We start from the raw sequence: 21,175 nt of genomic DNA, 5'->3' as shown, positions 1-21,175 counted from the left end.
GAGCAACTAAGCCATTTAATTGTCCACATTGAACCTACAAACTGTGCTCTCTTAGAACGGAATTATGATGATCGATCTTTCCTCAGAGGAATACGGGACAGAGGTGGTTTTCTGGTGCGTTCGAGGACCGCTGAACAGAGTAGGACGACAAAGCCAGAAATAATAATAATAATAATAATACTGCATTTGATTTATAATGCAGTTTTCGTTTAAATAAATCTTAAAGTGTCAAGAGTACAAAACAATATTTAAAACACTATAAGTTTAGCCAATAAAACCGATAAAATACTAAGACTAAAACACTACGAGTGAAGCATAACAAACACAGGACATGCAAAGTAGTGGGATTTCTAACAGTATGTCTGTTCAAAAAAATTGATCAAAACATTTTAGTGTGTGTATAAGTACTTTTTGAGCACATTCAACAATACCACAAAAATAATAACAATGATAATTTTGGTCACGATAACCGTGATATGAAACTCTCATATTGTTACATCCCTTCTGTATTGTTACACACCTCAATACAATATGTATGTTACACAAAAAGAGAAGATATATGCACACACTGTCTGCAGGCTAACCATCCAGACATCTACGCAACACTAAGTAGGCCAAAGCTAAAATTTCTAAATTACTCATACTGTAGTATTAAAGACCGTAGCGCAGCAGCAAGATCACTACTTTTGTTGTACATCATTGGCAAGCTTTGTTGCCAATTTAATAAGCTAAGATACCTGTACAGTGCACTTTAATCGATATCTGTCGTGACTTGGTCCTGGGGGTTTGTTTTTTCAGAAGGCAACGGAAAGTTGGCGCGGGCAAGACGTGAATTTAGAAACATGATTTAATATTAACACTCAAAAAAAGAATAAACACAAGGCGCGCACAATGGCGGAAGTACAAAACTTGACTATGAAAACAAAAGACATGCACAAAGGCAAAAAACTATGAACAATAACAAAAACTTACTTGGCATGGCATGAAGAATAAACTATAATAAACATTAATCTCGTGGGTAGCAGTAGCATGGATGAGATGATAGAGGATGTCACCAGGACGAACAACAGAAACAGACAGGCTTAAATAGTGACATGATCAGTGAAAACAGGTGCGTGACTCTAAACGTGAAACAGGTGCGTGACATGACAGGTGAAAACTAATGGGTTACTATGGTGACAAACAAGAGTGCACAATGAGTCCAAACGTGGAACAGGTGAAACTAATGGGTAACCATGGAAACAAGACAAGGGAGTGAAAAGCAGGAACTAAAAAGAGTCCAAAACCAAGCAGAACATAACTTAAACAAAACATGATCACACAGACATGACAGAGCCCCTCCCTTAAGGACATATACCAGATGTCCATAAAAAAAAAGAAAAGATCAATAGTCATGGGAGGGCGGGAGGGGGACATGGCGGTGGGTCGCCAGACCACGTGTCCCCGTATCCACCGGAGCAGAGTTAGGTGGCGGCGACGCGTAGAGCGCCGCTGTACCAGACGAGGTGGGCGACCTGGGAATGGCCACATCCTTGTCCGATGATGAGGTGGGCGCACTTGGCGTGGCGGACGACCAGGTAGCGGCCATATCCGTGGCCGACGGGAAGGCAGGCGCACCGTTGTGGCAGGCGTGGGAGCAGCAGATGACGCAGGTGCGGGTGCAGCAGACGAAGCAGGCGGCGAAGCTTGGCGTGGCGTGTCGGGCGGCGAAGCTTGGCGTGGCGCGTCGGCCGGCGAAACTTGGCGTGGCGTGTCCTGGCATGGCGAGTCTTGGTCTTGGCCACTTGGAGGGTCTTGGTCTTGGCATGGGGGTCTTGGTCTTGGCATGGGGGGGTCTCGGTCTTGGCATGGGGGGTCTCGGTCATGGCTTGGGGGTCTGCGACTGGCGGCGCTTGGCGTCGTGGAGCTGCGACTGGCGGCGCATGGCGTCGTGGAGCTGCGACTGGCGGCGCTTGGCGTCGTGGAGCTGCGACTGGCGGCGCTTGGCGGCGTGGAGCTGTGACTGGCAGCACTGGAGCTTGGCGTGGAGCTGCTACTGGCAGCACTGGAACTTGGCGTGGAGCTGCTACTGGCAGCACTGGAACTTGGCGTGGAGCTGCTACTGGCAGCACTGGAGCTAGGCGTGGAGCTGCTACTGGCAGCACTGGAGCTAGGTGTGGAGCTGCTACTGGCAGCACTGGAGCTTGGCGTGGAGCTGCTACTGGCAGCACTGGAGCTTGGCGTGGGGCTGGCGCTAGCCTTGAACATGGTGCTGGCGCTAGCCGTGGAGCAGGGACAGGTGCTAGCCTTGGAGTAGCTAGCCGTGGTGCAGGTGGAAGTGGCCTAGCTGGGGCTTGCGGCTTGGTAGGCCGAAAGACCGGTGGTAGTGGCCGGACCGGAGGTTGCGGCTTAGCCGGCCGAAAGACCGGTGGTGGTGGCCGAACCGGAGGTTGCGGCTTAGCAGGCCGAAAGACTGGTGGTGGCGGTCGTACTAGAGGCTGTGGCATGGCATGACGCTGAGCGACCCCACCTGAACAGCTCCCAGCCCTAGCCCCCCCCTCAAGGAGCGGATACCAGACGCGCTCCCCGCGGTCTGGAACCGTTTTTTGGGGTGGGTTTAAGGAGGTCAGGAGGGGGGCCGAATCCTCCCCTTTAAATTGTCCAAAAAGTCTTTTTTTTTCTACCTGGGACTTTGTGGGTGAGAATTTTTTTTTGTGTGACATTGGCGTGGCTTGAGTCCTGGGGGGCGGGGCATGAAATTGGGATGACGTGGATTGACTTGCTCTAATGTCCAAAAGCATGTTCTGATAGTGTTTTATCATGTTTATGGGATTAGAGTCTTTTGCTGGAGGTGGGTGATGAAAAGAAAAAGTATTGAAAAAAAAATCCTGGTCTGTGACATCATCAGGGCGAAGCCGGACTGGCTGCTGCTTTCTTACGCCTGGAGGGGGAGGGGCCTGTGGGAGCGGCGTGTCCTGCTGGCTCGCGGAAGTCTTTCCTCGTCCTTGGCGACGTTTCCGGGACGGGAACGACGCGCCGATCGGCACCAGCTTACCTCCATTCCCCCACATCATCCCCCTGCGCTCCTTGGGGGAAAAGCGCAGCGTCTCGGCCTCCATGGCGCGCAGCACCTCCCAAGAAGCCTCATCCAAACTGTCCAACTCGTCCAACTTACGTGCGAAAAAACATTTATGCTGGTGACATTCTGTCATGACTTGGTCCTGGGGGTTTGTTTTTTCAGAAGGCAACGGAAAGTTGGCGCGGGCAAGACGTGAATTTAGAAACATGATTTAATATTAACACTCAAAAAAAGAATAAACAAAAGGCGCGCACAATGGCGGAAGTACAAAACTTGACTATGAAAACAAAAGACATGCACAAAGGCAAAAAACTATGAACAATAACAAAAAATTACTTGGCATGGCATGAAGAATAAACTATAATAAACATTAATCTCGTGGGTAGCAGTAGCATGGATGAGATGATAGAGGATGTCACCAGGACAAACAACAGAAACAGACAGGCTTAAATAGTGACATGATCAGTGAAAACAGGTGCGTGACTCTAAACGTGAAACAGGTGCGTGACATGACAGGTGAAAACTAATGGGTTACTCTGGTGACAAACAAGAGTGCACAATGAGTCCAAACGTGGAACAGGTGAAACTAATGGGTAACCATGGAAACAAGACAAGGGAGTGAAAAGCAGGAACTAAAAAGAGTCCAAAACCAAGCAGAACATAACTTAAACAAAACATGATCACACAGACATGACAATATCCTTGGCACATTGTTCAGTACAATTTTGCACACTCATCAAATTAGTTCTGGATTTGTCCAGATGACTATATGACTAATATGTACTTCTTGATATATTCTTTTTGAGATGCTTTGCAATAACCTTCATTAAAGTAGTTTCAAGACAACGTCAAATATGCATTATACTTTATACTTTAGTCTACAAAATTGACTGTAATTTTAGTCGACTTAAATTTTGAGGAATTTAGTCGACTAAAACTAAATCAATTTAAGTGACTAAAATATGACTAAAATTAGAATACATTCTCATCAAAAGACTAGGACTAAAACTAAATTAAAAACTGCTATCAAAATTAACACTGCAGCGCACACCTTGCGGCTTGAATTGTATCAATTATATTAGTTACAAACATTAAACAATTAATCAAAATAACAGAATATAAATCACATTTTTTCTAATCTAATAATAATTAACTGATTAATTGTTGCAGCCCAACTTCAATGTTAAGTTTGATTTTAAGTTAAGTTTTTATGATGCTAAAAATTGCACCAACAGCAAATACAATTATTTCCAAGTGAAAGTTACCCTATATATAGAGAAAAAAAGAGTATATAAATAGCACAGCATGTTGTTTTTTTTTCCCCTTAATGATGGACTAATTTAGGAATTTGTAATAACTTTTGACAAAATCTCTTTTGGAAAGTTAAAAAAGTGAAGTTGTACCCCCGCCCCTCGTAAAACTCTGCTGAAATAGTTTGTTTGTGCAGTTGAAATGTTTTTTTGTGCTGTTTTCGTTTCTGAGTTATTAAATTACTTTTTTTTATAGGTCAATTAAAGGTCAGCCAGCCCACCCCACTTTCTCCAAATTAAACCAAAATAGTCTCATTCGTTTATACTGCGTTTGGACCGAATAAAGTTTGCAACACAAACGTAGCACAAACGAATGACACTATTTTGGCTTAAGTTGGACTGAATTTGGCGAACAGGGCGGCTGGCTGACCTAAAGAAGAATCTTCAATAACACAGAAACAAAAACGGCACAAACAACCATTTCAACGGCACAAACTAGCACAAGCGCAGCACAAACGTGGTGTCTATTTAAAGCAGTGGTTCTCAACCTTGTTGGAGGTACCGAACCCCACCAGTTTCATATGCGCATTCACCGAAACCTTCTTTAGTGAAAAAAAAAATAATATATATATTTTTTTCAAATTCAAGAAAAAGTCGTATGTTTTTTTACTGGTGCACAAAATGAACCGTGCATGCACATCACCTTGTTCAAAGAACAAAACCAACACAGTGCATGAACTCACAACAAATTACACACCTTACACACATTACCATGAATTGATTAACGTGGACCCCGACTTAAACAAGTTGAAAAACGTATTCGGGTGTTACCATTTAGTGGTCAATTGTACGGAATATGTACTGTAGTGTGTAAACTGTACTGTGTATTCTCTTCCTTTGCAATCTGCTAGTAAAAGTTTCAATCAATCAATCAAAAAACCTGCAAATCAGATGGAAAATTAGAGGGAACATTGTTTGGGGGTATCCATAATACGCTGATAGGGAGAAGTTTTTATTTACACGATAAGTCGGATGTGTCTTTACCTCCTTGGCGGAGGCTCCGCCGAACCCCTGAGGCCGACTCACCGAACCCCTAGGGTTCGATCGAACCCTGGTTAAGAACCACTGATTTAAAGTGAGGTGTTATCTTAAGTTATCTACCTTGCAGTGTTTTTCATTGTCAACTTTTTGTGTTCTCTTTTATGGACCGTGAAGTGGCAGCCCACTTCGATGGATTATTACTTTAATGTGAAACATTACCATCAAATGTCTGTGATTGTGTGTGGAAATGCCTCATTGAGACTTGCTTCCCCTCATGCCACTCCTACCTTACTCATTTTGAGCCATTTAGTATTGATTTTAACTCTCCACTTCTGCAGAAAATCGCTCACACTCCTGTCTTACTTCTCAAATTGAGACAGTAATGGAATATGTTTTTTTAAACAGGCAGTAGTAGCAGAAGTGTAATTTGGGAGTGATCGCTCTCATCTATTTTTATGCCACAAGTACAGGTCTAAGTGCACTACCAGAGAGGAAATACAGTGAATGTCAGATTAATCTAACCAGGTTGTGCCTTAAATGAATATAATGGTAGGTATGCCGTATGTTACATTGAAGTGAGCTGAAAATATTTCGACATCTCAACAGAACACTCCTGGTACAGTACTAAGTCAATATTTACAGTGGTATTGAGTGAGTGTTGATGAATACACTAATCTTGAAACACCATTCATATATATTGTGTGTAAGTATTAAGTGCATTTATTCAATATTGCAAAAACTGCAATCTAAGCAAACATCAATAGCTGAAATTAAGGTACAGTTATTATTATTAACAAACAGGACATTTTTCTTACAAAGTTAGACAAATGTGTTTATCTTAAAGGAAAACTGCCCTTTTTTTGGAATGTCACCCACCATCCACAATCTTTATGTGAGACAAGAACACACGCCTTTTCTGTGCATCCTAGATAGTAAAAAAAACTGCAAGCACCAGGCGGCTCACAATGCAGGTACTGGGGATTCTACTATTTTGTTTATAAAGCACTGTAATAAAAACATTAAAAAAACACTACCAATGCTTTAGCAACATTGTTGTTGTAAGAGATAACACAGAGGAACTACTTTACTGGTGTAGTGACACAGCACCTTGCTCACAGTGCCTCAGGCTGCTATCGATATCCGAGAGGTATGCTAGCTACTGTTCAGGACAAATGGCAGACAATGTGTATGGCGTCATGTGGGAGACCGGTTTGATGATGTCAACGTTGTGAATTGATTGGCCCATGGTGGGGCTGGAAATATGGTACGGGCAGGCGTATGTTAGGGACAACGAACGCAAGTGCATTTTATTGATGGCATGTTGAATGCACAGAAATACTGTGAGGAGATCCTGAGGTCCATCCCAGCAGGCACAAGACATTTAAACAACATTGAGAACTTGTTGAATTAGGTCCTGACGTTGAACAACTCGAACATAATGTTGGAACAAAATGCTTTTTGACAACCTTTAATCAGTGTTGGGTTCTGACCTTGATTTGACTAATGAATTTTGGTAATTTTCCATTCCACAACATAGATCCATTGTTTGACATCAACGTTGTCTCAATTTACAAATACAACTATTTTGCAAAGTTGTTTCAAAGTCACTTTTAAAGGACATGTATGTACTTTTGTATAATCAAAGTTGTATCAATGTCTTGTGCCTGCTGGGATTGTTGTGCCATTTACCCGAGACCATCACCTTATGTTGTCATATGACAATGCACAGCCCCATGTTGCAAGGATCTGTACACAATTCCTGGAAGCTGAAAACATCCCGGTTCTTGCATGGCCAGCATACTCACCGGACATGTCAACCTGAGCATGTTTGGGATGCAGCGGATCGGCGTATACGTCAGCGTGTTTCAGTTCCTACCAATATCCAGCTACTTGGCACAGCCATTAAAGAGGAGTTAACCAACATTCTACAGGCCACAATCAACAACCTGATTAACTCTATGCGAAGGAGAGTGGCCTTTTATGGTGGGCAGCTTAAGGCGCACCTGTGCAATAATCATGCTGTTTAATTAGTATCTTGATATGCCACACCTGTGAGGTGGGATGGATTATCTTGGCAAAGAAGAAATGCTCACTAACACAGATTTAGACAGGCGTAAAGCTGCTGCAGGAAAGGGAAAAACAGGAAGTGAAAAAACACAAAATAAGAGCGCAAGACAGAAACTAAAACTACACCCAGAAAATTATCAAGAAACCCAAAATAAGGCACGGCGTGGTGTGACAAGCCGTGACAATTCCAAAATGGATGGATTTTTGTTCTCAACATTTACAGACAATAACCCATAATAACAATAAGATTTTTTTTTTTTTTTGGCAATTTTGTCATGAGTTTCAGAGGTTATTGTAAATATGCAAGATTATAGCCAAGGGCTAATTTCCATCTTTACTCCCTTCGGCAGGGTGGTGATTACATAGGATAGGATTAAAAATAAACACATAAAAGAATCACACAATTATTCACAGCATTTGCTCAATACTTTGTTGATGCAACTTTGGCAGCAATTAAAAGCTCAGGTCTTTTTGAAGACGATGCCACAACTTGGCACACCTATCTTTGGGCAGTTTCACCCACTTCTCTTTGCAGCACCTCTCAAGTTCCATCAGGTTGGATGGGAAGCGTTGGTTTCTACCCAGGATGTCTCTGTACATTGCTGCATTCATCTTAGTTTAGTCAGGGCGGTGACCAAGAACAGTACCATTTTATTTATTTATTTAATTGTACCTTATTGCGTTTTACCAACCGAGCTATACCGACCCACCATATAGAAAACAAATTGTTGGTCTGTCTGAGGAATGTGTTTGCTGTTCAGGCTTGTCACTCACTCAGTTGTTGTGTTTGTGTGTTGTGTGCTGGGACTCACTAATCCCTACTACTTGTACCTAAAGTGGAGGTTCTTGAAGGTAAAGTGTGTCTCCACGATGCCTGTAGTCTTCACCCTGGTCCTCAGAATATCCTGCTCTGTTGGCTGGTAGTCTGTGGCACCAATCCGATCTAGGCTGTCAAGGTAGCTGCACAATACAGAATAGACAATTATTAGAAAGCAGTGTATGTCAAGTAAGCAAATTTGATTTATAGTAATCATCACTAAATCCTATCATAACTATGCACAACTGTTTTAAGGCTGCGTTCACACTTGTGGTTCGGCACTTTCGTTTGAATGTGAGTGCGCCCTAAATTGTTGGTGGAGCACCCCCTTATTTTGAACTTTTTCACACAACAGAGACATTGTTGTCCTCAGGTGAATGTATTTTCTCTTTAAGATGTAAATAAACTGGACCAAATGACTTCACTGATGTAGCTGTTGCTTACTTTCTGCAATGTAGAGATCATTGAACTCCTCACGACACTGCACTGCATAAACAACATTGCTTTGCATGCTTCTCCAAATTCTGTCTTTGGGACAAAAACTTGGGTCACCAAATGAGATTTGATCAATTTCAATCCTAACCATAGCACATATCATCTTCACAGGCCACAGCAGAGCCTCTCTCTGATCCGGACAGGTTTTTCCAGAAATATTTATGTTGTAATTTCTCTGAATCGACAAATAGTTAAGCAAGGAGATGGATGAGTTGTGAGAATGTACACACGCACATACATCCACTGTAATTGCTGTGAAGCTTTTATTCATAGTTGACAGAGTGACTTACCGCCACAAGATAAAGGGTGGGGAATTGAATGATGAACAGGAAGTGGTTAGCCTGCACATACACTTTGGTGATAAGGTTTATTGATTATACAGAAGAAAATATGGTTTGGATTTCGAGCTTCCTAAGAGCAGGAAGACGGAGCCAAACTGACTGAAAGAAAGGTCTAAAAGTGATATTTGTCAAAGATAAGATCCTGATTTCATTCTGCACTAAACACACACTGTAAACCAACCCCATTTGTTGAACGAGAAAAGTCATAAATGCCACCTAAAGCTAACTGTTTTATTTGTATGCTTAAAAGTACATGACTGACAGTTCAATTACTGGTATGGTACATAGAAATCGCCTGGTGTGAAACTAACAATGCATACTACTTGACACTTGTTTTCTTGACTGTTCCCTACCTGCTTTTTATGTTGAAAGACAAAAATAACAATGAGCAAATTTGCACTGCTTTTTCAGACGTGTGACACAGCAATTCAGTCCCTCCGTCCGCGCTGCAGTACACAAGCAAGGTGACACTTTGCTTTATTGAACTACAATACATAATGCCATCTGGAAGATGAACAACCTTAAATCAGTAAATTGCTGCAACATTCTAAAAAAGCTTGTATGTCAAACAATACATCTTTTTTTACACCAGATTATTTTTTTATTTCGATTAATCACGATTGACGACAGTAAAGTACTTGCTTGGACAACTTGAAAAAAAAACCCTAATATTTTAATATATATATATATATATATATATATATATATATATATATATATATATATATATATATATATATATATATATATATATATATATATATATATATATATATATATATATATATATAGTAGTGAGTTTCTGGGCTTCTGACAGACCATTGCATCTTTCATCCAGTGCTGCACAGATGTTTCTGGATTCTGAGTCATGGGGAAGGCAAAATAATTGTCAAAGGATCTGCGAGAAAAGGTAATTGAACTGCATAAAACAGGAAAGGGGTATAAAAAGATATCCAAGGAATTGAGAATGCCAATCAGCAGTGTTCAAATGCTGATTAAGAAGTGGAAAATGAGGGATTCAGGTAGACCAGCAAAGATTTCAGCGACAAGTGCCAGGAAAATTGTTCGAGATGCAAAGAAAAATCCACAAATAACTTCAGCTGGTCTACCTGAATCCCTCATTTTTCACTTCTTAATCAGCGTTTGAACACTGCTGATTGGCATTCTCAATTCCTTGGATATCTTTTTATATGTATGTATATATATATATATATATGTGTGTATGTATATATATATATATATATATATATGTAAAAAGTGTTTCTAGCCTTATAGCCGGTCGTTTTTTTCTTAATACTGAGCTTGCAGCAGCCAGCATCAATCAAGTGACGAAAGTGACATCATTGTGAAGATTAATGATCGCTAATTTTTAGGTCTATTTTTTTACTGCCTGGCTGGTGATCGACTGACACACCCTCTGCGATCGACCTTGCTAGTTTGCGATTGACCTAATGGGCACCTCTGTCATACACAAACTCACATTTTTATTTTTTTACTTGAACTCACATAATTTATTTTTTCAACACTTTGTAACAGTTTTATCTAAAGTCCAGTTAGGGTGTGTTTTGGAGTGCAATTTGCCAGCAAACCAAAAAGTCAGTCTCCTTACTCACTGACGTATGCATTGTCCTGATCATTGACCAAACAAGATAAGGTAAAGGAGCACGTCCAGTCACAATGTACTGTGTGATTAATCCGCGATAATGTATGACTGATGCGAAAAAATGTTGTGATTAATCACATGCGTTAACGCGTTTCTGTAACTAGTTACAATTACTGTTAAGTGTCAAGTGTGGGGTTTTAAGTCAAATTACTTGTGTAGCTCAATGATGCAAAGTTCTCTGACAGACTTGGATTTATGACCTTCGGCGTGGGAAGAGAGTGTGTTATGTCCTCTAAAAGTGTCATATCATGCCTTGGCGGTGTAAACAGTATCAAAAGGCAGCCAGTTAGAATGGTTTGCTGTGAACTGATAACGATGCACGTGTGTGTCGGCAGTATCGGAGAAGTGGACAGATGTCATCATACTCTGAATATTTAATTATCATACCACAGATGATTCTGTGTCCTCTCTTCAGCACCCTGCATTATTGTTGTTAAGTATGTCAACTATTTTTTAAAAAGTACCATCTGTTGGACAAAAGAGCACAAGTGAGGCTGGTCTACATGTAGGTGTCACAGCCAAATGAATGAAAATCAATACTGAAGTGTTACAGGGAAGACATGATTTAGCAATGACAATAACTCATGGTCACCAAATTCTAATGACAGGTGGTCCTCAGGTTACGGACTTTCATTACGTTGCCACGACTGTAAGCTTGTTTAGTGCAAGTCGGAACTTAAACCTACATTCTACCTAAATGAACAGCTATATAAATCAGACTGTACACAGAACACATGTAGGACATACAGCAATAAACATCAAATACAATAATGAGATGAAACAGTACTAAAAATTAAAACAACTCCTGAATTTAATGCCTGTGGTTGTCTTGCACACTGGAAAGAGAGGGAGAGGCAGCCTTGTCGGAAGGAAAAGTCTCAAGAATGAGACCACTGTGCTGCTTAGTTGTCACTGTCCATTTCATAGGAGAAGATGAATTAATATGTATAAAGATACAATCTGTATCCTTGGTGATGGACGCAGTATTTGAGCGGCTTGGATCGGGCATGCAGCCAATGTTGATTTCTTCACTTTTACACCGACTGCTTTACGCTGGCTGATTTCACTCTTTATTTTCTTTTTCTTTTACGCAGCGCCTCCAAAAAACTCCGCCTCATGCTTGGGTGACATAAAGGAGGTTAAAGTCAAAGAGTTAACTAAAAGAACAAAAGTGACGTATTTTGCGACTACATATGACGTGTTACTCTGCATGCATATTCTTCTGTTGCTCTTATGTAACTACTGTCGTTTTCTTTATTTAATGTCATAAAAGGAGGACCACCTGTCTAATATACCTCATGTATATGAAATACAATACAGTGTTCCCTCAAATATTGTAGGAGTTCCGTTTCAGACCCACCCGTGATGAATTAATTCCCACAGAGTGGGATTTGTATGAATTTTAATGTTTAAATATATTTTAAGGCTTTTTAACGCTTGGGATCAATACTAGAAGCTTTAGAAGCTGCAGAATGTCACAAAAAAAAAGCAATAGAGCATCACTACTAACGAAAAAGACTGGCCCCGTTTACACCAGACACCAAATCTGATTTTTTTGCCCTCAAGTGACACAATCAGATATTTTTTGCCTGTGTAGTAAATGCTCCTAAGTGCTTAAAATCTGATCTTTTTGCATCAGATTTGGGCCACATCAAGAGGTAGTCCAAATACGTTTGGAATCTGATATTTTCCAATGTGACCAGTTTGCGATTTTTACGTCATCTTTGGTCAAGCTACGTCATCCGTGTGCGCAGGAAAAGACCAAAAGAAAATCACTTTCCATTTTGCATTTCTCTTCTTCCTCCTCCTGCAGTTATTTTCGGTCCTTGTACGTCGCGGCTATCCGTTTTTCGTTTGGAACAGAAAAATAATTTTACAAACGTATATTAAAATTAATTTCCCCTGTTTTTTGGTTTGGTAATAAAAAAACGGAAAAATCGATCGTTATCCATGATCAATTATCCGTAATTTGATTTAATTGAAAATTGAAAATAGTAATGAAAAAAACAGATTGGAAAACTCTGTTCTCAATTGTCCGTTCAATGTTTGGACATATGGGTAGATTGTATATGCGCAGTGTCTCTCGTATTCTCGTCTGTGAGTGACCCGGGATGACAACAACAGAAGAAAACGACAATGAAGAACGGCGTCGTCAAAATACATTTGTTTCTTCTTCTTCTGTTGTTGTTACGGGACACTTGTCGTTCCGGTTAACTTCCTTTTTGTTTTCACTTATCAAACTGTGCATGCCTGATTTATACTGGAGTCTGATAAAGATCACATTTTACTTGTAATCTTAACAGTCAGCTGGAAAAAATCAGATTTCCAAAAAAAACTGGTCCACTTTGGCCTGCAGTGTAAACATAGTCACTAATGCAATGGTCACTGAGCCAATCAGATTTCAAGATTGAACAAAGTGCTCCGTAGGGATGAAGCTATCATTGGTCATAACTTCATTCATTCATTCCTGACAGTAGCTTCAGTACACTACCAACAATAGCTCCTTTTAAAATGTGCTTTATATTGTGAATTCTAATGGACAGAGACCCATTAATATAAGTTATTTCAGCATACTGAACAAAGTTCAACTGTGCTGTCAAGGACTGTCAACATGTTTCATAGTTAAAACGCAATTCATCACGTGTGGGACTATATGATGTTCTCTTTAATTCAAATACATATTGTTTTGCTTTATGATAATGCAGGAGTGGACAGTTATGTGCGTTTTAAATCACCAAAAATGATTCCCGGTGCTCCCCTCACCTCCCAGGGGGTAAACAAGGGGATGGGTCAAATGCAGAGGACAAATTTCACCACACCTAGTGTGCGTGTGACAATCATTGGTACTTTAACTTTAACTTAACTTTAAACAAGTTGTGCATCATATTAAATCAGCCAGAAGCATAACACATGATGTCCAGGATGTCTCCAAAATAGTGCACTGGCTTATCAGGCCATATCAACAAAATACCTCCAAAAGCCAAACAAATAAATAAACACAAATAAACACCACCCATTTCCAGCAGGTCAACACAAAATAATTCAAAGTACAAATTTACATTTAGGAAGCCTCTCATCCCTCACATGGGAAAGCAAAAGGCGAATATAATGTAATCTTATTTAAACTCATAGAAAACTATACACTCGGGGCTTGATCTAATAACATTTTGCATGTATTAGCGCAAGTGCAAACTTGATAGCACACACAAAACTGATTAACTAAACCTGTGCGCCGAGGATTGTGTCTCCTTTAAATGAGCAAAAAAGCGAGCACAATCCATTTAGCCTGTTAGCCTTCATGTATATGAAGAATATATGCTGATTATTAGAACAGCCACAATTTAGTCAAGGTTTTGTTAGCAGCCAGCAAAAAGGCAATTACAAGACTGTGGCGTAGTAGCAGCTCACCGACCTGTGAACAGTGGCTGTGCATTGTGGAAGAACTATATGTAATGGAAAGATTTACACATAGACTCAGAATACAGGAGGAACTATTTCTTGAGAAATGGACAAAATGGACTGAATACAAAACTCAGGAAAATGACACCACAAATGCTTGATATGGAATATAAATTGACTATGTATATATTGTAAGATGTTGACCCTGTTGATATATGTATGCATGTGACAGAATAAAAATTTAAGTTTAAAAAAAAAAGAACAGCCACAATACTGGAAGGAAGAGATGCAAATGTAATAATTTAGTGTTCGCAATGCAAACTGGCACAGATGCGCACAAATTAACATACTTTCTGTACTGTCAGAAATAAAAATACAGTTTTAGACATGTAATCTAACCAGTGATGCCATTTTATAGCTTCTGGATGATTTAATAGGCTGATTTGGAGCCAGCAGACACCAAAACAAATCAAGTGATTCGTTTTGAGTCTGCTGGCGTTATGTTTAGGACTCGAGCAGCGGAGCATGCCCCACAGGGGCAATGCAGAACACTGCAAAGGCCTTATTGAATTTGCTGTGTTGTTTTTTTCGATACGTTTGGACGCCTTTATGAGGCCCTCAACATGCATGAAAAGTCCCCATATTTTGCAGGCGCATCAGGTAAAGTATTTTATACTTTGATGGTTCCAAAAATGAAATGTAAAAATTGTCTCTCTAGCGCCACCTTTAAAATTAGACAAAATAGCCCCCTTCCCCACCAATTCTACGTAGAGCCACGAAAATTGCTGGAGACGTCCAACATGACGAGATGCGCATAAAAGTCTCAAGAACTCTTTTTTAAAAATGAACGAGTCGGCCGCCTTGGTTTCCAACTGCCATTTTTCGTCAAAATACGGTGGTCGTACTTTAACACACTCCTCCTAGGGACTTTGACCGATTGAGTTGCGGTTAAAATGACAGATACAAGACATATAGGCAATGTTAATTTGCCAACAATTGTTGCCTATGTCTTTAGGTGTGGGCATGGCATGACGCCAAACATGACTCCGATGTTTTGCCACAAAACACAAATTGTTAATAACTCGGCTACACAAACTCAAATCTTTATCCTAGTTTGTAGAAATGATGATGATGTCATCCTGAAGTGCCCTATGGGTCAGTAACTGTTTTACCTATACCTATTCGTAGTGGGCACCAATTTAACTGTCATTTCTACACTTTAGGTGACCAGTGGCAGACACTAAAGCAGACCTGGGCATTCTGCGGCCCGCGGGCCACATCCGGCACTTTGTGCGTCCCTGTCCGGCCCGTGTGAGGCCAATCATAAATTACAAAATAAATTTAAAAAAGTATCTATGTCGAGTGTGCAATACAACGGTGCTGCTTTTATTTTGAAAAGCGTTATTTGTATTACTTCCGTGTGGACGTATGTGCGTGCGTGATTGTGAGTGAATGTGAACAGCTGCAATCACAAATTACAAAATAAAGTTGAAAAAACATCTATGTCGTGCGTGCAATACAACTGTGCTGCTTTTATTTTGAAAAGTGTTATTTATGGGCGTATGTCTGTGTGTAACCTGTGAGTGAAGGTGCACAGCGACAAGTGATGCACGGTTTACACCCGAGACGCTAAAAAGAGAAAAGTTGATGACGAATGGCGTGTTTTCAACAAGACATGGACTGCCAAGCAACATTCCCTCTAAGGTGCGCGCCTGCGCAATTGCGCAGTGCTCAAGCGTCCTCTGCGCACAGCAAATATATGCCGCGCACCAAATCAAATCCCATCTGAATTCTAAACAAAAAAAACACATTTATTCTGTGTAATTTTGCAATGCAACTCTGAGTGACAGTGACAACAAGAGGCCCTAACGGTGTTCGTCAACACCGTTCAATTGAACACCGTTCAATTATTGTAACGTCTATCGAGATGCTTCGAGGCCAGGAATTATATCGATCACTTTATTGAGCAAAACTGTTTATATTCGGCCATAACCACACCAAAAACATGAGTAAAACACTTCTATCTCAAAAAACTAGTAATTTTCTGCCGTACAAACCAGGCTAAAACCAACTTGTCATCCGTCACCAACACGCATACCACTAAACCACTGGTGCGTTTATGGCCACACAAAAAGTCGGACAACTCAAACACCACACAAAGTTACACTATGACTCCTCAGTCATACGTGTGCTTATTTTAGTGTCATTTATTATTAATGTTAATTTATTTATATTAATCATGGAATGCTGTTACTAGAGAAAGTTACAGGAATGCACACTTCATCCTATGCTTACATTTCATTGTGCAACATGAGGATGTTTAAGGGGAACTAAATGTGATCTCTGAAAGGGGTACAAATGATTTCCAACGCAGTGCTTTTGGTATAAAGTTAAGTTAGGTTAAATGAAAGTATTATTATTATTATTATTTATCTTACGGTATATATCAAAAATCCTATTGAGCAAAATTTAATTGAAATATTGTCGATGTGGCCCTCCAGCAGTGCTCGGGTTTCTCATGCGGCCCCCGGTAAAAATTAATTGCCCACCCCTGCACTAAACTGATGGGTGATGATAAATTGCAAACATTGTTTTGTTTACAGCAGGATTTGGGCGTGGCATGGCGCCAGACTTTGATCTGATGGCTTGCCAATGAACACAAAGCGTTACCAAGTTAAGATCGGGATCATAATTGTTACAAATGATGATGAAGATGCACTCAAGTGCCGTATGGGTCAGTACATAGTCGTATACATTCACAGTGGGTGGAGCTGGCCGGCAAATACCGCTTCAGGGCATCTCTAATCAAACTGCTATTACATCACTATAGATGATCGGACAGATATTATACTGATGGCTAATGATAAATTGTGAATAAATATTATCTACGACATAGGAAGTGGGCGTAGCATGGCGCCAAACTGTGATCTGATGGTTTGCCACAAAACATGAAACGCCTCCCAAATTCAAATCTTGATTATGATTGGTATAAATGATGATGATGTCAGCCTGGAGTGCCCTAGGGGTCAGTACCTATACATACCTCTTCATAGTGAAAACTGCACCTCGCCATTCTCTTTATATGTTCAGATCTTCCTCCAAACTGACATGAGGCTCTAAGGTTGGGTTCGATCATGCCTATACGATATCGACACTATCATTGCCCCCTTGTGGTAAAAAGTTAAAACATTCATAACGTTCTTCCATATGCTCCGATCACACAGAAATGTTGATGGTGGATCATGGCATTGTTTGGAATGCAACTACATCATTGCAGTGTCGCCAATATGGCCACCTTGTGGTGAAACATTATAACATATTAACTTGCTTACACATGCTCCGATCTTCCTGAAATTTTTGATGGGGGATTGAAGTATTGGGTAAGATGCAAGTGCATTACTGCAGTGGCGTCAATATCGCCCCATTGTGGTGGACAATTATAACAGTAATAACTTCCTGACACATGCTCTAATGTTCCCGAAATTTTAATGGTGAATTACGGTATTGGGTGCGATGTGACGGCATCATTGTAGTGGCGCCAATATCGTTCCCTTGTGGTAGACAATTACAGTCATAACTTCCTTACACGTGTGCCCATCTTCCTGAAATTTTTAGTGGTGGGTCATGGCATTGGGAAGATGTGACCCACCACTTTATTCAGCATTGTTTTTTGTTTTTTTTATATGGGAGCTGTATTAATATACATCTAGCTGCAAAAAGCATTTTCTTTTCTTGATCATTCTAGCAGATAATCCCTTTTTAAAAAAAAAAAAAAAAAAAAGGGGGTTCAGTTTTTTAGATCACACTGGAGGAATGCTTCGAATAGCCCAGAAAATGTGTCTCAGATCATATTTGTGTGTAGCATATTCTACATTGTAGCAAAATGCCACAGATTGGAGCATGTGGATGGAAATGAATGTCTCCATGGTGACAGCTGGTAGTACACAAACAATCTTCCTTTAAATTGGGCGATCTGCATCACTTTTGCACTTGTTATTAATTGTGCATGGCTTCTTAGTGAATCACCTGCAACCCGTCCACCAATAGTATGTGCAATTTCTTTGTGTGCACACGGAAATTTGCACTTGTTATTTGGATCTTAGTAGATCAGGCTCCTGAAGTTCTGTCCTCTGGTCCAGACAAAAAAAATACTAACAATTATTTTGTTTGTTTAGCATTTACAAAGGCATTTTGTTAGACCAAAGTCTGTGCAGTAAAAAAACAAGGACATGACCGGGCATTTTTTTGTGACACTGTGTTGAAACTCAAATATTCCAAACAAAAATGCGGTCTAGCGGGTTAAATAGGATCACTATTATATTGTGTACTATTTTTGCCAGCTCAGGTTGCCAATACAAGCTTCTAAACCATATCCATAAAGAGAGCTGTGGCAGGAGGCCGCCTGCCAGTACGTGCGTACGTGCAGAAGCTCTCACATAGAGATGGGGAGAGAAGTGAGAGCGGGCTCAGAGAGAGTGCTTTGGACTAATTTTCTCTTTCCTCTGCATGCTCTTTGCTGTACTTTTAATTGCTGCTCTCGGTCTGTGTAGCATTCACATGTGAGCTATGGAAATGAACCAGTTCACTGCAACAGACCGAGACTCAATCTGGTCTTTCAGGTCACGACAACTCAATTCTTGCCAATTGAACCCTCTAGATATAATATAACTTGCATTCATAAGACCCTTTTTGTATTTGAGTACAAAATTGTGCTTGTGTAAGTAGCACGCCAATACGGCTTGAGGTATTGTTTCTGACACTTGTCACCAATAAAGTCAACTCTACTGTATAGTTAAAGACTGCTGCTGGACATTCGTGCTTGTGCCATGACCTCAGAAGTTTACTCATGATGGACTGACAAACGGTTTTCCATCTTGCTCCTGTCAGGCATCCGGGCACAACTTGCTAATTGTTTAGTTTAGTTTATTTCGAACATTCTTAACGTTCATGTTTACACTTCTACCATTGATCATGTCTGAAAAAAAGAGGATGGTTATTCAATCCTACGCCTTCTCTGTGTCTCAGCAGTTTTTTATAGTCTGTTCACTTCCTGTGTTTAACATGTACCAGACCACACTTTTCTTGTAGGGAGTAAAGAAGGATAAACACATCCCTACTGGTTCCAGTCCTATGTACTGTATTTGAGATAAGTGATTGTGTCAGCCTTGGAGGTTTTAGCTTATCTGTTACTTTCACACACGGAGTGCCCTAAGGTTCCAATCTGGGGCCCATTTTATTGTATTTCTACATGCACCACATGGATGTTGATTTTTTTTTTTTTTTTTCAGATTACCCCCAAATTTTCAAACTTTGTTCAGATCTTGCTTGTGTTTTGCTTTATCTTCAGCAATTTCTGTCATTTTAGCAATACTAATCCCAAAAGAAGAACCATTCTCACAAAGGTGTGGTCAAAATGAAGGTAGAAATGCTGATTATCGGTCCTGCTAGACACCAACAACTATTTAATAATACCACCTTAACATTTGACAACCAAACAATTACACAAGGCGACTCTGTAAAGAATCTGGGTATTACCTTCGACCCAACTCTCTCGTTTGAGTCACACATTAAGGGGTGGACCACTCATCTGTGCATCAGTTGGGGACGTCTCTGCGCTGATGACTTGTCTCCATTTAAGATGATCCCCTGCTAGCCCCACTATGGACTGGACTCTCACACTATTAACTAGATCCACTCGACGTCCATTGCACCGGTCGCCTGGGGGCAGGGGGATCCCCACATCTGCGGTCCCCTCCAAGGTTTCTCATTGTATACCATTGAGTTGAGTTTATTCTTGCCCTGATGTGGAATCTGGACCGAGGATGTCGTTGTGGCTTGTGCAGCCCTTTGAGACACTTGTGAATTAGGGCTATATAAATAAACTTTGATTGATTGATTGGTAGTGTTCAGTTGTTGTTCTTTGTGATTGAATGGCAACCAGTCCCGGGTGTACTTTACCTTTTGCCCAAAGTCAGCTGGGAAAGGCTCACCTTTGACCATGAACATAATTAGCAGTAGAAAATGAATACATTGTTGTTATTTTTACTTTTTTATAGAGTTTAACTTTTTTAAAATCATTTTTATTACTTATTGTGAATGACCGTTTCAGTGGAGACTCTAAAATGAGACACTACTAAACCAGATGGCCATATTCAGCCTGCAGCTCTTTGTTTTATTGGCCCTCAGCTTTTAAAAAAAAATAATTATGAATTCATTATCAATACGGTACATTATTGGATATTACACTCAGTTACCAATAAAACAAAGGTAAAACGTTGATGTTGATGTTTTCTTCAGATAGTTTAGCATCTGATTGTTTTTAGCATCTTTAATGCACAGAATATATAAAAAATTTCCTTTTTCTGCAGTCCTTGGTAAAAAAAAAAAGGGTAAAACACCCAACGCTAAACCTTAACCTATATGAGAATCTTGTGAAATGATAGAGAAGAATGTATGCAGCAGTGTGACGATCACTAGTAGCACAAAATAAAGAGTAAATGCGATGAACAAACACCTGATTATAATTAATGTTTCAGAAAATTATATAAATGTAAATAAAATCTTAAAGGCGGTCTACTTAAAGACAGTGCTACTGTCTTTAATGAAGACTTGTATGAATAACCCACATCCAAGCCATCGTGTGGTCCAGGGTCTGTATCTTACGATTCAACACTAAAAAAAGAACGGTGCCATACATGTACACAATGTAAGCATATGTGCATTGTGGTAAATAGGTCAACATGCTGCCATTTGTAAAAAAGGAACAGGAGGCTTCAGGCAGTACTCTCAGAAAAAAGCCTTCTTCTTTCCACAATGTACACTACTTACAAACATATGCAAACCGTTCCGCATCCTGAAAACTTTAATCAACCGAAGAAAATATTTAAATCAAAGGGGACATATTCAAAATGAGGATACTTAATAGATGTTAACTTATATGTGATCTGATGGTTTGTCACACACAAGCAAACATGCACGCAGGCACACACACACACACACACACACACACACACACACACACACACACACACACACACACACACA

General features: G+C 40.3%; 1 protein-coding gene across 1 annotated transcript in view; it reads right to left on the bottom strand.

The window, feature by feature from the left end:
• gnao1a (guanine nucleotide binding protein (G protein), alpha activating activity polypeptide O, a) overlaps positions 1-21,175 on the bottom strand; it is a 236,160-nt gene that overhangs the window by 27,301 nt on the left and 187,684 nt on the right. Inside the window, exon 5 of the mRNA XM_062035823.1 lies at positions 8,248-8,376. Within this exon, the coding sequence (XP_061891807.1) occupies positions 8,248-8,376 (129 nt within the window). The remainder of the gene's footprint in view (positions 1-8,247; positions 8,377-21,175) is intronic.

The sequence above is a fragment of the Entelurus aequoreus genome, linkage group LG24 (assembly GCF_033978785.1).
Source record: "Entelurus aequoreus isolate RoL-2023_Sb linkage group LG24, RoL_Eaeq_v1.1, whole genome shotgun sequence".
Lineage (NCBI taxonomy): Eukaryota > Metazoa > Chordata > Actinopteri > Syngnathiformes > Syngnathidae > Entelurus > Entelurus aequoreus.
Note: the sequence above shows the minus strand (reverse complement) of the source record. Positions and strands in the feature narration are given on the sequence as shown.